At 41.8% G+C, this 20,993-nt stretch overlaps 1 protein-coding gene across 4 annotated transcripts in view; it reads left to right on the top strand.

Annotated features, from left to right (window-relative positions):
• The window catches only part of LOC126259621 (protein maelstrom homolog), a 100,760-nt gene that overhangs the window by 16,840 nt on the left and 62,927 nt on the right, over window positions 1-20,993 (top strand). For 3 of the 4 annotated variants that reach the window (XM_049956536.1, XM_049956535.1, XM_049956539.1), the window contains exons 2-6: window positions 1,990-2,128; window positions 2,203-2,401; window positions 12,943-13,089; window positions 13,166-13,299; window positions 14,950-15,052. In XM_049956536.1, the coding sequence (XP_049812493.1) occupies window positions 1,994-2,128; window positions 2,203-2,401; window positions 12,943-13,089; window positions 13,166-13,299; window positions 14,950-15,052 (718 nt within the window). In that variant the 5' untranslated portion in view covers window positions 1,990-1,993. The remainder of the gene's footprint in view (window positions 1-1,989; window positions 2,129-2,202; window positions 2,402-12,942; window positions 13,090-13,165; window positions 13,300-14,949; window positions 15,053-20,993) is intronic. The other variant, XM_049956538.1, reaches the window with a different exon arrangement.

Genomic DNA, 20,993 nt, shown 5'->3' with positions numbered 1-20,993 from the left:
TTTGTGTGGACCTTTTTCATGGCCCAAAGGACTGCGTTAACCCGCCGCTCTCAGCTGTCACTGCCTCTTGACTCTTGGCGTATTCCGGGGCTCTGAAGTGGTTTACACTGACAGCTCAATGGCTGATGGTCACGTAGGCTTCGCATATGTTCATGGAGGACATATTGAGCAGCACTCCTTGCCAGTTGGCTGCAGTGTTTTCACTGCAGAGCTGGTGGCCGTATCTTGTGCTCTTGAGTACATCCGCTCATGCCCTGGCGAGTCATTTCTCCTGTGTACTTACTCATTGAGCAGCCTACAAGCCATTGAACAGTGCTACCCTCGCCACCCTCTGGTAGCATCCATTCAGGAGTTCATCTATGCTCTGGAACAGTCCTGCCGTGCCAAGGTGTTTGTGTGGACCCCAGAACACACGGAATCCCCGGCAACGAACTTGCCGACAGGCTGGCCAAACAGGCGACGCGGAAACCGCTTCTGGAGATAGGCATCTCCGAAGCTGACCTGCATTTTATCTTACACCGCAGGGTTTTCCGGCTTTGGGAGACAGAATAGCATAATAACATGCACAACAAACTGCATGTCATTAAGGAGACTATGTATGTGTGGAAGTCTTCCTTGCAGGCCTATCGCAGGGAATCAGTTGTCCTCTGCCGGCTCCACATTGGCCGTATGTGGCTAACGCATGGTTACCTACTTCGTTGCAAGGACCCACCTCAGTGTCACTGTGGCTCCCAAATGACAGTTGTCCACCTCTTGCTGGACTGCCCACTTGTAGCCGACTTCTAACTTTCCCAGCACCCTACCTTCGGTGTTGGGTGACAATGACTCCACAGCAGCTTTAGTTTTACGTTTTATCTGTGAGAGTGGGTTTTATACTTCTATGTAGGTTTTAGCGCATGTCCTTTGGCCATCTGTGTCCTCCACCTTAGTGCTTTTAGGGTTGAGGTTTTAATGTGTTGCAGAGTGGCTGCCTTTCCCTTTTTATTCTCATGGTTGGCCAACCACTGTAATCTACTTTCATGTTTTACTCTCTTCTGTTATTTTCTTGTCCTCTTTTGTTCCTTTTAGTGTTCGTTGCCTTCCCTTCATTCTTGTGGCTTTTCCCTTCTTTCTGTTTAGTGTTATATGTTTCGTCCATTTTATTCTCGCACTTGTGACATTGTTTTATTAGAAACAAGGGACCAATGACCTCATAGTTTAGTCCCTTCTCGCACTTTTAAACCAACCAACCAACCAAAAGCACATAATACAGTGCAGTGTAGATTTCATAGTTTCTTAAGCTGTCGTGCTGTATTTGATAGATTACGTGTTTATGCTTGCTTATTCTGCAAATGTGCGGTTCCAGTGCTACTGTGCATTAGAGATCTATCCAAGAGCTGCCCTTTTTTTCTCGGTTTGTTGTACTACAGTGCTTGGAAGTGTGATACCAATATATAAAAATTCTATGCCTTTGTTTCTTCTCGTGGGAGGTAGCTGCGGGCGTCACATTCAGTGAGGAGTTTTATGTAGAAGCGATGAATTTCAAATTGTTACTGTAGCCAAAGATACAAATGTGACCATGTTTTGTGTATATTGTGGAGTGCATGTATATGTTTCTGATGACACATATAAGATGGACTTGATATTATAGATCAATATGTGAACATAAAGCTTTAAACTGCTGAAATTTAATTATATGTTCTCATAAATATACAAGATTAGAGGTGCCTGTAGGAGAATTACACAGCGGTTGAAACTACATTGAGAATTTGTTGACCTGCAATGTTGATGGTAACTTAACAATACAATACTAGACAAGTGTTCAGACTGATGTGGATTGATTACTAGGGAAATGAAGCACAAGGAAAACTGAGGATAGTTTTGCAAGATGAGCTCAGTTGTTGATAGCAGCTGTGTGGATGGAATACAGTAGTCTTAGATGTCTACTGTAGGATCAAATGATATTTTATTGTGTGCATGTTAATTATTTGAAACTGTTGTTTGTTGTAGCAAGATGGGACCGAAGAAGAAACAGCCAAAGAATGCATTCTATTTTTTTGTTATGGAGTTCAAAGACCAAATGGCAAGGAAGGGTGTCATCTATCCTAATCACAAGGAAGCATTTGATGCTGCTGGTCCTGAGTGGCAGGTGAATACAGCCTACAATATATGGTTTAGAAGCACATATTACATTGTTTTAACTGATATTCATTTTGCTTTCAGCGTCTGAGTAAAGATCAGAGGAACAGGTATGAATCAATTGCAAAGGAATACAAATTAGCTGAACAGCAGACAGTACATAAATATACAACAACGGGGAAAACGTTTGAGCAAGTGGATCAAGAAATACAGGAGAGACAAGCAGCACAAACAAGAATGGAGACAGATATAAAAACAACTGTTGCTGTTTTGGATAAAAAAGGCATGATGTTTGCATTGTATTTGCAGTTTCTTTCTTTGTCTTGTATTGTAACTGAGTGTAGAAACCCAACAGTCAAACAGGTTATTGTACCGTAGACAGCAAATCCAAAAGTAAACAATATGTCGAAAGCTAAGTTAGAATCAGCTCTTTGGTTGCGTTTCTGTCTACTGCTCAGTGCTTTCTGTGTACAATAAGCAAGTGTTCGATATATGGATACATGCTCTGCAAACAACTGTGAATGCACGGTAGAGGATACTTAGAATAATACTACACATTTCGGTCTCTCCCCGTTGCGTTCACGTGTCTAGCATGATGAGGAGACTGCTTAAACACATTACTGTGTGCCGTAGTTAGTTGTAATTTTGTCTCCATCTTCCGTTTATGAGTGATACGTAGAATGCTGATGAATATCTATAAGTTTTTCACTTACTACTGATTCTTCAAGTTTTGTAAGTTTCCATGGGATATTTTGTGTCCATCTTAAAGGGCCTGCCAATTCTAGTTATTCAGTATTTCTGTGACGCCATCCCATGTGTCAAGTGAATTTGAGGCCAATTCTGTTGCCTTCCTTTGTATACGTTTAATGTCCCGTTTTAGTCCTATTTTGTATGGGTTTCTCACTCTATTTTTTATGGCTTCGCTAATTGTAATTGTAAATTATTGATGTTTGAGTTAAAAGGTACTATGTTTTTTTATTTTGTGAAGTGCATAATTTTAAGTTTTTGAACATTTAAAGCAAGTTGTGAAAGTCTGTACCACTTTGAAATCTTATGAAGATATGATGGAATATTTCTGTAGCTATTTTCAGGCAATGCTTAGTTATAATGATAGCCTCAGCAAAAGTTATTACATTGATATTAATATAGTCTACCAGGTAATTAATACAAGGTGCAACAATAAAGTAATGAGACTGAATTTCTTTGCAAGATGTGGCAACCATACTGGCTTGCATAGGCACAATATCTTTGACCTTTGTGTATAAGCTGCTTCTAGCCCAAGCGGCACATCGATGCAACTGCTCAGTTGTGAGTTGTGCTGTAGTAAGTTGGGTGTCTTTGTCACGGAAATGGAACCGCATAATATTGCACAACGGTATGCCATTTTTTTCCGTTAAATTGGATGAAAATGCGACAACTTCCGGTAGGCTTCAGAAGGCTTTTGGAGAGGATGTATGTCAAGAGCTCAAATTTTTCATTGGCATAAAATTTTTAGTGAAGGCAGAATGAATGTTGAAGATGAAGGCCACAGTGGACGACCATCAACCTCAAGGACGGATGTCAACTTGGCCAAGGTGCGTGAACTTGTACGATCTAATCGAAGATTATCCGTGAAAATGATTGCAGAAGAACTGAACATCAATCGAGAAACGGTTCGTCTAATAATAACTGAAGATCTTGGTATGAGAAAGATTTGTGCAAAAATGGTCCCCAAAAATCTTACAGCACAACAGCGAGAAACACGGAAAAATGTGGCAGCCGATCTGTTAGAGCAAACGGAAATCAATCCAGAATTGTTGAGCCGTATTATCACTGGTGATGAAAGTTAGTTTTTTCCAGTATGATCCAGAGACAAAACGCCCAAGTTCACAGTGGGATCACCCAGACCAAAAAAAGCTCGCATGTCAAAGTCAAAAGTGAAATGGGCTTCTTTGATTCCAAGGGAATTGTTCATAAAGAGTGGGTGCCTCTTGGACAAACAGTTAACCTATATTACTACAAAGACATTTTAGAAAGACTTTGTAAAAAGGTTCATCGTGTCCGTACCAACATCGGTGATAATTGGATTGTGCATCATGATGATGCGCCTTCCCATACTGCTCTGTCAGTACAGCAATTTTTAACCTCGAAACAAATTTCAGTACTACCACAGCTACCTTATTCACCAGATATCGCTCTGTGCGACTTTTTTCTATTTTCAAGAGTCAAATTGGCAGTCAAGGGACACCATTTTCAAACGACACAAGATGTCCAACAAGCTGTGATGAGGGTCTTGGAGGATATTACAGGAGAGGAGTTCCAGAAATGTTACGAACAATGGCAGAAGCACTGGAAAAAGTGTGTGCAATCAGAAGGGAACTACTTTGAAGGAGACAACACTAAACTTGACTAAAACGGTAAGCAACATTTTTTTTCACATCAGTCTCATTACTTTATTGTCACATCTCGTATGTGTAATAGCAACAAAGGTCTCTATACATTTTCGTGGGGCACACCTGAAGTTAATTCTGCTTCTGTCGATGAGTCTCCATCCATGATAAAATGCTACATGCCATCTACCAATTCTTTTTGTACAGTTATTTATTGTTGATTTCATTTTGTTGTTAATTACACTTGAATAAATTTGGTGGGACACACAGACACTGTGGAGTGTCTGTGGTATCTCAGTTTTCTACTCAGGTTGGAATAGTCCAATTTAATCAATGTGTTCCCCCTCCGGGTCCGGGGGCTAGAATAGGCCCGAGGTTATCCCTGCCTGTCGTAAGAGGCGAGTAAACGGAGTCTCACACGTTTCAGCCCTATAAGTTCAGGTCCCATTTTATGGTTCGACCTGCCACTTTCAAATTCTGCAGAAGTGCGGGCTAAATTGGGAATGACATCATACGTGTTGCACGAGTTGGATTCGATTTCCTGTCATGGCTTTGCATCTCCACCTCCAATTCAACTATTTGAGCGAGGACACTTTCTGGGGCATGTTATACTCTTCCAGTGTCATGGCTTTGCATCTCCACCTGCAATTCAACTATTTGGGCGAGGACACTTTCTGGGTATGTCATCTTCTCCCGTTGTCTCCTGTCCTCTTTCACCCCCATAACAGTAGATGCCTGTCTTCCTGGGGCATCAGGACTCCCGGCAACAGCCATCATGCCATGTGGCCTGTGCTGTGGCTGGGTGGCACCCATGGGGAGAGCCCCTGATCAGAGTAGGTGGCATCAGGGCAGATGACCCACAATGGAGGGCAAGATAGAGTACAGTGCTTACAGATACTACCCTAAATCGTTTCCCTCCCTTGCTACACCATGGGACGAAGTAGGGCTACAGATAGAAGAGAGCCATATTTCTTTCGTATTTAGTCTGTAGCAAAATGGACAGGGACTCCTTCCTCCCTATGAAGCCTCAGTTTTTTGTTGAACATCTTGAGAATAAGTTTGGGGAAGTCACAGCGTTGTCCAAGATGAGAAGCGATGCATGCTTGGTTCAGACAGCATCCCAGCCCAATCCCGGGCGTTACTCGCTTGTGACTGGCTGGGTGATATTTGTGTTTCCCTCACATCCCATAAAAGCCTCAACATGGTCCGGGGGATTATTTTCCATTGCGACCTCCTCTTGCAGTCTCATGACGAGCTCCGTGCCAATCTAGAACGGCGGGGTGTTCATTTCATCCGGCGCGTTTACACTGTGGGAGCAAGCCCCCCCCCCCCCCCCCCTCAAACGCTGGGGACATCGGTCCCCTCCTCCGGCTCCTCTTGTGCAGAAGGGGTCCCTTAGGACCCTCTCTCCCAAGGTTTCCACTAATGCCTCAGCGTACACTTGCCAGTGGCTAAAGGAGCCAAAAGCTGCTCGACAAAGAGCTTCACGGTCTTCCTCCATGTCTGAAGTTACTTCAGAGAACTCCTCCCAGCAAGCCCCTAAAGAGAAGCAAGAGGGCAAGCAAACAAAGAAGTCCACTAAGAAAAAGGACTCACCACCACCACTTCCTACCAATTCTGCAGTTGCAGATGAGGTGGAGATCTCTGCGTCCCCTGAGGACCTGGATCTCACTGATGCCTCATCCACAATAAGAATGGATACAAATACTCTATCGGTGGCAGTAGGTGACTCTGAGACATAACCTGCCTCCTTGTCTCCTTCATGTCTTCCCAGCCTCACAATAACGTCATCCTCCAGTGGAATTGCTGCAGTTTTTTCCACCACCTGGCTGAGCTACGGTAACTGTTAAGCTTTACACCTGCTTTCTGCATTGCCCCCAGGAAATCTGGTTCCCAGCAATGCGCACCCCTGCCCTTTGTGGCTATAGGGGATATTACAAGAACTGTAGCGACTAAAATAGTGTGTCAGGTGGCATCTATCATAGTGGGGTGGCACTGTGCTTACTGACAGAGGTAGAGATGCCGAAACTTTTCCTGTCTCAACTCGACCTCTGCCTCTTAAATACTTGGGCCCTCACATTTCAGTGTGGCTCATGGCACTTTTTCGACCTTTGATTTATCCCTCTGCAGCCCCATCTGTCCACTCGAGAGCCCACGATGACTTGTGTGGTAGTGACCACATTCCCATCTTCCTGTCCCTCCCCCAGTGCCATTCTCCTGGACGTCTACCAAGATGGGCTTTAAACAAGGCAGACTGGAAAGCTTTCACCTCATCTGTCACCCTTGAATCTCCCCCACATGGTACCTTCAATGTGGTAGTTGAGCAGGTCACTAGAACGATCATTTCTGAGATGGAAAACACGATCCCTTGTTCTTTAGGGTGCCCCTGGCGAAAGTCAGTACCTTGGTGATTGCCGGAAATCGCTGAGACCATTTAAGAGCGTCAGCGAGCTCTACAGCGACATAAGCGGCATGCTTCCCTAGAGCACCTAATAGCTTTGAAACTGCTCCGTGCCTGCATTCGCCAACTTATAAAAAGACTGAAACAGGCATGTTGGGAGAGGTACGTCTCGACCGTTAGGTGCCGTATGTCACCTCCCCAAGTCTGAACGAAAATAAGATATGTTTGTGGGTACCAGACCCCCAGACAGGTGTTACTGGCATTAACATCAATGCAATTGCCGAGCACTTTGCTGAGCCCTATATTCGAGGCTCCGAGTCACAGAATTATCCTCCAGCATTTCGCATCATCAAACGATGGATGGAAAGCAAAGCACTTTCGTTCACTTATTGTCACAGTGAACCCTATGATGCTCCATTTACAGAGTGGGAGCTCCTCACCGTCCTTGCCCATTGCCCTGACATAGCTCCTGGGCCAGATCGGATCCACAGTCAGATGATCAAGCATCGCTTGTCTGACTACAAGCGACATCTCATCATCATCTTCAACCGGATCTGGTGCGATGGTGTCTTTCCATCGCAATGGTGGGAGAGCACCATCATTCCGGTGCTCGAACCCGGTAAAAACCTTGATGTGGATAGCTGTCGGCCCATCAGCCATGTTCTTTGTAAGCTGCTGGAACGTATGGTGTGTCGTCGGTTGTGTTGGGTCCTGGAGTCACGTGGCCTACTGGCGCCATGTCAGGGCGGCTTCTGCCAGTGTTGCTCTACCACTGATAATCTTCTGTCCCTCGAGTCTGCCATCCAAACAGCCTTTTCCAGACGGCAACACCTGGTTGCCGTCTTTTTTTAATTACGAAAAGTGTATGACACCACTTCGTGACATCATATCTTTACCACATTATACGAGTGGGGTTTCAGAGACCCGCTCCAGATTTTTATCCACGACTTCCTGTCGCTTTGTACTTTCTGTGTCCAAGTTGGTACCCCACATAGTTCTCCCGTATCCAGGAGAATGGGGCCCTGCCGGGCTCCATATTGAGTGTATCTATTTTTAGTGGCCATTATTGGTCTTGCAGCAGCAGTAGTGCCGGCCGTCTCACCTTCTCTGTAAGCAGACGACTTCTGCATTTCATACTGCTCCACCAATACTGATGTGGCGTCTACATGGAGCTATCCACAAGGCGCAGACATGCGCTCTAGCCCACGGTTTCCAGTTTTTGGCCGCCAAGTTGTGTTACGCACTTCTGTCGGTGTCATACCGTTCATCCGGAACCAGAACTTTACCTTAATGATGATACTCATCGTAGTGGAGGCATATCGATTCTTAGGACTGGTTTTCGATGCCCAATTGACTTGGCTTCCTCACCTCTGTCAGCTTAAGTGGAAGTGCTGGCAGCAAGTCAATGCCCTCCACTGCCTGAGCAACACCAACTGGGGTGCAGATCGCTCTACACTGCTGCAGCTCTACATAGCCCTCGTTCAATCTCGCCTTGATTATGGGAGTGTGGTTTATGGTTCGGCAGCACCCTCAGCATTGCGTTTACTTGACTTAGTGTATCACTGTGGCGTTCACCTAGCGACAGGAGCTTTTAGGACGAGTTCGGTGACCAGTGTCCTTGTGGAGGCTGGGAATCCTTCCATTACAGGTTAGGCATGCGCAATGGCTCTCCAGTTACTTTGCACATGTTTGTAGTTCTCCTGTGCATTCGAATTACTGTCCCCTTTTCTCGCCTACAGCGGTTCATCTCCCGAATTGCCAGCTCAGGTCATGGGCTTACAGTTGCAGTTCGTGTGCGAACCCTTCTTTCCGAACTGGTGTCCTTGGCCTTTACCACCTATACTTGAGGTTCATTCACAAACACCTCCATGGTGTACACCTAGGCCGCAGCTTCCCCTGTACGTTTCATATGGCCCTAAGTACTCAGTTAACCCTGCGACTCTCCGCTGTCACTTCCTCTCGATTCTCAACATGTACCAGGGCCATGAAGTGGTTTACACTGATGGCTCGATAACTGACGGTCACATTGGCTTTTTCCTGTGTTCATGGAGAACATATAGAACAATACCCCTTAACAGATGGCTGCAGTGTTCTCACTGCAGAACTGGCGGCCATATCTCGTGCTCTTGAACACATCTGCTTGTGCCCAGGTGAGTCATTTCTCCTGTGTACTGACTCCTTGAGCAGCCTACGTGCTATCGACCAGTGCTGTCCTCGTCATCCTTTGGTAGTGACCATCCAGTAGTCCATCTATGCCCTGGAACAGTCCAGTCGTTCAGTTGTATTTGTCTGGATCCCAGGTCACGTTGGAATCCAAGGCAACAAACTCGCCGGCAGGCTGGCCAAACAGGCTACGCGGAAACTTCTTACGGAGATAAGTTTCTCTGAAACTTACCTGCGTTCAGTATTGTGCCACAAGGTTTTGCGGCTTTGGGAGGTGGAATGGCATAACCACAGTATGCACAACAAGCTGCATGCCACTAAAGAAATTACGAATGTGTGGAAGACCTCCGTGCACGCCTCTGGCAGGGACTCAGTGGTTCGCTGTCGGCTCCACATTGACCGTACGTGGCTGACGCATGGTTACCTCCTCCGTCGCGAGGACCCACCTCGGTGTTGCTGTGGATCTCGAATGATGGTCGTCCATCTCTTGCTGGACTGCCCACTTTTAGCCACCCTGCGGTGGACTTTTAACTTTTGAAGCACCATACCTTCGGTGTTGGGCGTCAATGCCTGAACAGCAGATGCGGTTTTTTGTTTTATTCGTGGGGGTGAGTTTTACCATTTGCTCCAAGTTTTAGCACATGTCCTTTGCCCCTGTGTGTCCTCCACCATAGTGCTTTCAGGGTGGAGGTTTTAATGTGTTGCAGAGTGGCTGGCTTTTCCTTTTTATCCTCATGTTCAGCCAGCCATTGTAACCTGCTTTCTTGTGTTAACCTCTTTTACCTGTTCCTTGCGTTTTGTGGCTTTCTTGTCCTGTTTTGTCCATTTCAGTGCTTGTTGTCCTTCTGTTGTTGTAAGTCTCATTATCTTATTCTCACCCTTGTGGCATTGTTTTCTTCGGAATGAAGGACCGATGACCTCGTAGTTTGGTCCCTTCCCCCCCTCTTTTAAACCAACCAACTCCAATTTTTTACATTCTGAAGTCACAAGAACAAACTGCAGAAGTATATGTCAGCAAGAGAACTGTGCAGAGAATAGTAAACGAAAGTGTCAAATCTGTAAAAACATCAGGAAATTTGGTTTCATGTCACCTAGAAAGCCTCAAATTGTCAAGACAGCTGTAACACAAGTGAATGGTTTTGACAATGTTTTAAAGTGCAAAAATCAAACAATGGAAAACGCAGGATGGAATGTGATAATATTATGAAAAGGAAAGTTTCTACTTCGCCATATAGCAGAGATGCTGAGTTGCAGATAGGGACAATAATGACAACGTATTTTAAAGTGTTCCTTGTTTGAAATGTGTAGAAATAGTAGATACCAGGCATCGTAAAAACATGTTACAATTATACTTTAGAAAATAGGCTTGGAAGGTAGTGCTTCATGAGTACAAAGAATTGTAAGAGACATTGGTTTCAGATGTTCAAGAAGAGTTTTTGAAAGAAGTGACATATGTGCAGCACGAACCACATCCCATGTAAAGATGCTCGATACAAGAGGAGGAGTTAGTTAAACAGTATATTACCCTGATTAAATGTGGGTGAATCAGAATCATTACAGGAATACGTGCTGGACAAACGAGTGATGTTACGACAGGTTCTTGGATAATTGTTCTGAATGCTGTCTCCTTCTTCTGATTTTGTTCTTGAGAGTAAACTTATACTTAGGTGTAAGAAATGCAGCATTGACCACCAGTCAGAAATGAAAGTTGTCAGTTTCAAGAATTGGTTCACTGAACAATTCTTGTTATACCGTACTTTGAAGTCTGTCAGTCGTAATTACCATGCAAGTTGCCATCCAGCTGTTACACAGAAAACAAGTGTAGACAGCAAGAAAGTGGATATCATGCTCTGTCTAAAAAATAAATATATTCTGCACAGTATAAGTCAGGCTCGTCTGAATTTCTGTAGCTCTTTAATTTATACAAGTCGCACTACAGAACATACAAATTTGACTTTCTTGCACATGAATGTAGCCCAGTTCTGTGTTTACTTACATACAACTGTCAGTATAATCCCATAGAATTAATTAGGGCACAGGTTAAAGACTATGTGGGGGGAAAAACAAAACATTGTAGATTAGACACTGAATCGTGCATGAAGCAGTAAACAAAACACCCCCCCCCCCTTTCAACCTGGTCATAATGTGCGTGGCATGTTGAAAAGTCTCAGAAAAAAAGACTTTTATAGGGAAGTGAAGATGGGTATAAGCCTTTAACCTATCATCCAATCAGATGATTAGGACAGCCTCAGAAAGCAGTTAAGATGGCATAATGTCAACTTTTGAAATAAAATAATAATATTCATGGTTTTAAGGACTAAAGGTTTAAATAATGTTTGTCGACACATCAATTGCATACGCAGTATAAGAGAGATTCCTAGCCTTTATTGATTAGAAGTTTGTATCCTATGAAGTATGCTGATTATGATGTTCAACACATTACACAAGAAGTAGTTAAGCTTTTCCCACTATATTATATACTCTAAATAATTGCGAGAATGCTGCCGGATAAATTCGTCAGAAACTCCTAATTTCAACATGTAAACCACTGTCATTTTCAGAGCACAAATTGGAAAATTCCAGACAAGATATTGGTAGTTTTCAATGTTATCGATCAGCAGTCACTCGAGTTATTCACAGAAAATTCTTTGCTTGTTTCAATGGATCATAAATGTGGTCTCCTACTGTAATGTCAGATGAGTTACGTTATACATACAATGCCTGTTGATAGCAAAAAATGTGGCAACATATTGATGGTTTTTATGATAACCTTTTGCTTTAGTCTTTGCTACCAATAATTATTTTTTACGCACAGCAATTTACACATAACTAAAGTCATTCATACCCCACATACATTAGTTATACACATTATATATAAATATATATATAAAACAAAGATGATGTGACTTACCAAACGAAAGCGCTGGCACGTCGATAGACACACAAACAAACACAAACATACACACAAAATTCAAGCTTTCGCAACAAACTGTTGCCTCATCAGGAAAGAGGGAAGGAGAGGGAAAGATGAAAGGATGTGGGTTTTAAGGGAGAGGGTAAGGAGTCATTCCAATCCCGGGAGCGGAAAGACTTACCTTAGGGGGAAAACAGGACGGGTATACACTCGCGCACACACACACATATCCATCCACACATATACAGACACAAGCAGACATATTTGAAGACAAAGATATATAATTTTTGTATAGAAGCAGTGTTCCAGTAAATGTAATGATTTTGGTTTGAGTTTGAAGTTCATTTTGTTGTATATTACATTTCTACTTATAATACAGTACAAATTTGCAATAAATAGCAAGTATTGCAACCAGTTTCGATGATCGTGTCAGTAGACAATCGTCATTTTGAGAAGAATTGTACTTGATGTCATCACAAAGTTGCTTCAGCTGTTCTCATCTTCCGGCATCATGTGGACAATTACTGTGGAGCAATGGATGCAACATGAAGTAAGATTTCTCTCATGTAGACGACTGATAAAAATTGGTTTTAAAATATAGTATTCCCCTAATAGATTTGGACATATAATATGATATGCCATAGTCAAATAAACCTCATTGTTGTTCGCAGCAACACAGTTTGGCAATGCAGACTTTGTTTGCCTGCTCTCTGCCATCACACATGTACAGAACTCATCCCCTCCTTGCTTCCCTATCATTCCCCCTCTGTATTTTTCCTCTGCTTCAAGAATTTTCATTTCTGTGCATGCATTTTCCGATCAGCAGACATGTAGAAACTCATTTGCAATTATTATTGAAATGTTATGTTTCTGGATGTAGGTCTTTTTGTTTGCAGCAAATAATTTGAAGAACTAAAATTATGTATTAAATATACTATAATTGTGCACAGTGATAACAAAGCTTTTTAACTTTTCAGGTCTTCAGACAAAGATATTTTACTTTATGCACGTTAATTATTACTGTAGAGTTGAAGAAAAGCAGTTCATACCATGTGAACTCGCAATATGTCAATTTAATTTTGCACTGGGAGCTTTTAATTTCTACCATACACTCATCAATCCAGGCAAGTGTTTTGTTAAATCAGAGCGATATCTGAGCAGTAAATTTGCAAATATTTAAATGTGAATTTTCTCTCATAGGTGAGCTTCCACTGGGCTATGCTTTTGAGGCAAAGAAAAGATCAGATGAAACTCACCAGATTCCACTCCCTCCACCATCATCTGCTGAGAAAAACTATTCAAAAATTCTTCTTAATGTAGTGAAATTTATGAAGGTATCTTAATAGCACAGCTTCTCATTTTGTATTTACTGTATATTTTATTATAAATGCTTAAGGTAGTTCATGTGTGAATATCTGTAGTTTAAATACTTTGGGATGATTGGTTTTATCATTTATGTGTGTGATGATACTAGTTGTGCAGCAGAATTTGAGATAAAAGCTGTTGTCTTATCATTTTGTGTTTGACATGAAATATGAAATGTCGTAATGCAATAGTAATAAATAGTTTTTAACTATCAGTTCAGTGACCAGCTTTATTTTATGAAAATGACTTCGTTGGTGAATTTCACTGAAGTATCTGCTGTCAGATGAATAACAGGGCTTTCTTGAAAAATTATTGATCTCTGGGGTACATCAAGGAGCAACTATGGTTAAGCACACTGGGCATTTACTGTATTGGATGCCAGAAAGGCTGTCAGTACAGTAGCCAGATGCAACAACTGTGCGTGGACTATTTGAGATGTGTTCATCTTGGCCAGAGAGGAAAATATGCTGTAGCATAATGAGAGAGGCAATTAGCAAATACATCAAACTCTTCCGTTACTGTGTGGCATCAGTCACAGCTTAAGAGTAGAGTAACGAGAAACTTGTTTCAAGTAAAAGAGCTCATGAGCGAGGTGACTCCAGCATATTCGTGCTGGGAGGGGAATCGGTGAAGTGTGATAGTGAAAGACCTGCATTGAAAATCACGTACATAACAACTTCATGTTCCATACATTTCTTAATCATGGTATTTATATCTTTTAATTCTCTCTTGACCTCTTATTTCAAAGCATTATAACATTAGAAGTGCTCAAACTTGTGTGTGTGTGTGTGTGTGTGTGTGTGTGTGTGTGTGTGTGTAATCAATTTTGGGGAGAGCATAGGCATTGCACTTTCCACCAAAACAACACATTGCCATGCTTGTTGAGGTACCTCACAAATTCATCTTTGTGTTTATAAGTTGATTAATATGAAGTTGGAAACTGTTTTACACAAGAGAGGATTGGATGTTTTTCTCCTGCCACTATGCAGTACAGCTTCTGATGAACAGTTTGATAAATTTGTTCTTTTTTCCCTCACTCAGAACTGTGATGAATGACAGTCTTGTAGTTCACTAATCAATTTCTTTTTTAGGAAGTCCTTTGCATGTTCTTTCAGTTTCAATATTACATCATCATCTTCACTGTGGCATGTATCTAGTATACTAAATACCCATGGTACTAAAAAAAGGCAAGGTCACTTTTGTTTCACCCTACAGGTTGTTTGTAGCTTCTCTTCATTATAACTGGCTAATACAAATTGTAGAGGATGCTCCATCTAGTCCAATATTTTGATGCAATGATTTTTCTAATTTTATCAACAGACCAAATCATAATGTGTAATGTACTGTTCTATCCTCTATGTGGGTGAAGATATACATCGGATAATCCCTCCCTAAGGAAGGTTTGATGCAATGTATACTGTAATGGTGAATTTATGTGCTGTGGAAGTCTGTGATGATGAGTAGCTTTTTTTATATTTGGTTTCTAATCGGTCAGAAATGTCACTATGTTTGTTCCATAAGTAACTTACAGATATAGAACTGTTATTCAGTTGATCACCTCAGAATAACTCATCAGTTGATTTATTTATTTACATCTGTGTAATTGCTTATTGTTACAGGATGATGTTGAAGATGGGAAATTTCCACCAATTTACACTTACGGTACTGATGGCACTTCCGAAGCAGTGAAAGATGTTTTAGATGCTCTGTGTGAATACGAAGGTATGATGCACATGTGGTGTTTTCTATTTTAGAAGACGCAAGAGCTGTTTTTTATTCTTGTTACTTAAGTTTGTTTTATTACTGCATAATAGTGGTACACACATAAGAAGGCAAAAGTCAATGCGCAGCAGTGTACTGCTTGACACTCCAACCAGTAGGATCGTTCTGCTGCTTCTTCTCTAATTTGCACTTCAGAATGCATATGGTACATTTAGAGTTCACTTTCATGTTACAGGATACATATGGTACATTTAGAGTTCTTTTCATGTTAGTTTAGGTATGCTTGAATTTACTTCATCACTGTATTGTTTCATAATGGGTAGCTTGATGCAAACCCAGTTAGTACTACATTAAGAAATGACAGTGAGAGCTTTGCAGGTATATACTTTCTCTAAATGGAGGCAGAAGCAAAAACAGTGGTCTGATGTGGCGCATACCCTTGTGTTGCTAGTTACCATGGTAGGCAACAGCTGGAGTGTGACGTGTAGGACAATGTGAGAGAGCACACTGGTGACTCAGCAAAGTTTGCTCAGTCTCTGTGCAGAACACATCATGCAGCTGTCTTCTTAGTTGCCCATCACTATAGTCACTGTACCTGTTCATTCTAAAAGTCACATTGATTTTGGAGGGAGGGAAGGGGGTAGAGCTGTCATTTGTTGATAATATCATAAGTGCTACATTGCCATTGGAAGAAAATGTTATGGTTGGAGACAGATTACACTAGGTGCTACAGAGAAACACATAATTAAAATAAAAGTAGTACCTCCAGGATACCCTTAATGAACGACTTTCATCAAACTAGTCATAACATAAGACTCGGAGCACAGTTAATATTCAGACTTCAAGAATGTCATTGAATATCCAATGCTTTTAGGTCCATTTAACTAAACTATGTGATCAAAAGTATCCAGACACCTGGCTGAAAATGACTTAAAAGTTCATGGCGCCCTCCATCGGTGATGTTGGAATTCAATATGGTGTTGGCCTACCCTTAGCCTTGATCGCAGCTTCCACTCTCGTAGACATACATTCAATCTGGTGCTGGAAGGTTTCTTGGGAAATGGCAGCCCATTCTTCATGGAGTGCTGCACTGAGGAGACGTACCAATGTCGGTCGGCGAGACCTGACCTGAAGTCGGTGTTCTGAAACATTCCAAAGGTATTATATAGGATTCAGGTCAGGACTCTGTTCAGGCCAGTCCATTACAGGGCTATTGTTGTGTAACCACTCCGCAACTGCATTGTGAACCGGTGCTCAATTCTGTTGAAAGATGCAACCACCATCCCCGAATTGCTCTTCAACAGTGGGAAGCAAGAAGGTGCTTAAAACATCAATGTAGGCCTGTGCTGTGATAGTGCCACGCAAAACAATGGGTGCAAGCTCCCTCCATGAAAAATGTGACCACTCAATAATGCCACTGCCTCTGAATTTTACTGTAGGCACTACACACACTGGCAGATGATGTTCACCGGACATTCGTCATCCCCACACACTACCATCAGATCGCCACATTGTGTACCATGATTCGCCACTCCACATTACGTTTTTCCACTGATCAGTCATCCAATGTTTACACTCCTAAAAATTGAGGTGTCGTTTGGCATTTACTGACATAGTGTGTGGCTTATGAGCAGCCTCTTGACCGTGAAATCCAAGTTTGCTCACCTCCTGCCTAACTGTCATAGTACTTGCAGTTGATCTTGATGCAGTCTGGAATTCCTGTGTGATGGTCTGGATAGATGTCTGCCTATTACACATTACGACCCTCTTCAACTGTGTGTGGTCTCTGTCAGTCAACAGACAAGGTCGGCCTGTACGCTTTTGTGTTGTACGTGTCCCTTCATGTTTTCACTTCACTATCACATCGGAAACAGTGGACCTAGGGATGTGTAGGAGTGTGGAAATCTTGCATACATACGTATTACACAAGTGACATCCAATCACCTGACCATGTCAAAGTTAGTGAGTCCACAGAGGGCCCCATTTTGCTCTCTCATGATGTCTAATGACTACTGAGGTCGCTGATATGGAGTACCTGGAAGTAGGTGGCAGCACAATGTACCTCTTATGAAAAACATGTTTTTGGGGGTGTCCAGATACTTTAGATCACATTGTGTATGTTTCTTTTCTAGAATTAGATCTGATTACCTTAGAAAATGCCACAAGAGTATAAACAGAAAATATTGTCTTTCCATCGCTTTATTATTCAACATTGAAATAAAACCAGTGCGGAACCAAGCCAAATAGCAAATATGGATGTAGCTCCTCTGACATTTGGTATGCTGAGTAATAGAACTGTTGCAATGAAAGTTGCTAAAACTGTAACTGTAAAAACAAGTGGACATGAAAAAATGCACTACACTGTTGTCCTTTTATGTTACGCTGATGGTACTAAACTTAATCCAGTGGTCATTTTAAAGTGCAAAAAAATGGCAAAACTTTTTGAAATACCACCAGGTGTTGTTCACGTACATGACAACGGTTGGATGGATGAGGCTGTTATGAAATAATGTATTAACAGTGTGTGGGAGAGAAGAGAAAGTGCTTTATTGAAGAAGAATGCTCTTCTTGTGCTACATCAGTTTAGTAGTAATTTGAAAAATTCTTTGAAACAGAAACAGACAGGGAAATACAGAGTTGCTTGTTATTTTGGGAGGACTTGCTTCACAACCTCTTTATGTTTTGATAAATAAACCATTTAAAGTGTTAATGCAAGAGGAGTGCATCAAATGGCTGATTGATGAAACCCAACATGAATTCACATCGAAGAGAGCTTTAAAATGGCCTACAATCAAACAAGTGTGTCAGTGGCTAAAACAGTTGTGGTCTAGAGGGAGAGAAGATATCTTTCAAGAAGTGCAGCACGAGCAAGTGAAGACCATCTTATAGATGATGATGGTGATGATTTAGATCACAATTTTCAGTGATTTTATAGGTCAGCTCGGTTTTGTAAACTAAGAATTTGTTTAGGTGCATCTTAGTCAGTTGCATCTTCAAGACTGTAAAACAGAGTACACCTCTTTTCACTCAGTATTATCCAGGTCTTGAGTTTATTAATCAACTACTTTGACAAGGCTATTTCTTCCTGAAATCATGCCCTGAAATGAGGTCCATTCTGTCCAGCATTTTTCCCCACCACACCTAGAATAGCCTTTCATCACGCTCCCAGCATCCTCAATATCCTTGTTGGACACTATGCTCTTTTTGCACCCATTTCCATTCCCTATGGCTCCTACCGCTGTGACTCTCCCTGATGTAAGATTTGCCATATACACCCTCTTATCACCACCTATACCAGGCCTGTAACTGGCAAAACATATACTATTAAAGAGAGAATCATCTGTGAAATGACATGTAGTGTACCAGCTGTTAAGTAAACACTGTCTTTTACATTGGCGTGACTATCACCAAGTTATCAGTTAAGATGAATGGGCATAGGCAGAGGCTGTATGCTGGTAGCACACAATATTGTGTAGCAAAGCATGCTCTGCAATGTAACAGTGTGACCTCATGCCTATTTCACCACATTTGCCATCTGGTTTCTTCTCCCATATACCAATTTCTCACTACTACTAGTGTGGAACTGGCATTACCATATGCCCGTGGTCCTTGCCATGCGCCTGGCTTAATCTATATTATTTTCTTTGGTGTTAATATTTCTTCACAGTAACTATTCTTTCTTCACTCCATTTTAGTTCTGTGCCTCCTTAATTTTGTGACCTGTCTAAGTTTTGTGTCCCCCCACCACCACCTCTGTCATAAGCAGTGCACTTACCTTGTTATTAGTTTGTTGAAATGCACAATTACCATGAATGGATGCAGGTGATCACACAGGGTGCTTACGTATGTGTCACCTGTCAGTCATATCTAGACATATCGGGGGTCCCATATCACTCCAGCTGCACATACCCAACACCATTACAGAGCCTCCACCTGCTTGAGCAGTCCCCTCCTGACATGCAGGGTCCATGGATTTATGAGGTTATCTCCATACCCATACACATCCATCCGCGAGATAAAATTTGAAACAAGACTTGTCCGACCAAACAACGTGTCTCCAGTTGTTGACAGTTCAGTGTTGGCGCTGACGGGCCCAAGTGAGACGTAAAGCTTTCTGGCATGTGGTCATCAAGGGTACACGAGTGGGCCTTTGCCTCCCGAAATCCCATATCGATGGTGTTTCGTATGCTGACGCTTGTTGATGGCCCAGCACTGAAATCAGCAGCAAAGATCTGCAGGATCTTTTTCCGGCCACAATAATGTCGGGTATATGATATTTTACCAGATTCTTGATATTCACAGTACATTCGTGAAATGGTCGTACGCGAAAATCCACACTAAGCACTACCTTGGAGTTGCTGTGTTCCATTGCTCGTGTGCGGACTATAACACCGTGTTCAAACTCACTTAAATCTTGATAACCTGCGATTTTAACATCAATAACATAACCTGAGATTTTAGCATCAGTAACCAATCTAACAACTGCGATAGACACTTGTTGTCTTATATACCCGTTGCTGATTGCGACACCATATTCTGCCTGTTTACAAATCTGTATTTGAATACGTGTGCCTATACCAGTTTCTTTGGTGCTTCAGTGTAGATTAATATACGGGGTGTCTTGTATTTACAGTTGAGTCTTTGCCAGTTAATGTCATTTGCAGACTTAATTTGAAGAATTGAATGTTTGGATGGAAACAGTGACTCGAGCTTGGCTGAACATCAGGATGGATCTGAGGAGGGGAGTGGTGAGAAACCGAAAAAGGTTGTTGTGATGCCAACTATGGAAATGTATACCACATACCTTGGCTTTTTATGAAAATCTATCATGTTTAAACTTGTTATCCTGAATCGATTTGTAATTGGAATTGAGTTTAATATGTGACAAATACTTGTCAACAGGACACATTTCTACAAGGGACAACTTAATGATAACATGCATTTGCTCAGAACACTTCAGCGCAACACAACAAACGAAATACAAACTCTACAATGGCATTAAACCTACTGCTGCTCAATGGTATTGTTGATTTTTAAAGTTCCTCTACTGCCAAAGTAGTAAGAGTTCTGCCAGCTCTGTTGCAGTGTGTCCAGAGAACAATATATTGGTGTCATTCAGTTTGCTGTAACAACTGTAAATTGTAGCAATTGCTAAGGAATGCAAGTACAGTTGTAACTGTTGAGAAACATGGATGTAAGAGTTATCAGTTCATAATTTTAAGTTAATGGTGATTCGTGAAGCAGAGGCCACAAACAACTGTGCGGCAAGAAGAAAATTCGGTGTTGCAGAATTGTTAAAGTCAGTCAGTTCTACATGCCAAACTTTCAGTAGACTGAAGTGGAAAAGTTTCCACAAATTTTATCAGCAAGTAGTTCGCTACATGAAAGAGAAACTTATTGAAGACTTCCCAATTACTTCAGAAGTTATCCAAATTAAGGCTGTAGAGAGAGAGAGGAATTTTTACAACTGCATACCTCACAGAATTCAAAGCAGTACTGGATGTTGTTCGTTGTTGTTGTGTTGTAGTGCCACAGATGACTTGCTTATGCAATAAGCAGAAAAAGCAAGTGAAGATAAAAATTGCGATCCATTCCTTTTTATTTATTTCTCCCTGTGTTACAAAATGTAGAGAATCAGTTAATGGCATAAGCTTAGAACAGGTATAATGTTAACTCTTTAGGCAGATACTTTGTGTCAGTGGGTTAGTCCATACCAAGTTATCCAATATTATGGGTAAAAAAAAAAAAAAAAAACAGGGTACTGGTCTGAGCACGGGGCTCACAACCTGAACCACACGCCACTGTTAAGCACTAATGAAGTACTGGGTATCTTACTTAGATTGCACATAATTCATTAAGGTCAATCCAACACACTTATTTCAAATAACAAATGAAGTTACATTTGAATCTGTCTGACATTAAACAGGAATTAAAAAAACAA

The sequence above is a fragment of the Schistocerca nitens genome, chromosome 5 (genome assembly GCF_023898315.1).
Source record: "Schistocerca nitens isolate TAMUIC-IGC-003100 chromosome 5, iqSchNite1.1, whole genome shotgun sequence".
Taxonomy (NCBI): domain Eukaryota; kingdom Metazoa; phylum Arthropoda; class Insecta; order Orthoptera; family Acrididae; genus Schistocerca; species Schistocerca nitens.
This window is presented reverse-complemented; position numbering and strand designations above follow the sequence as displayed.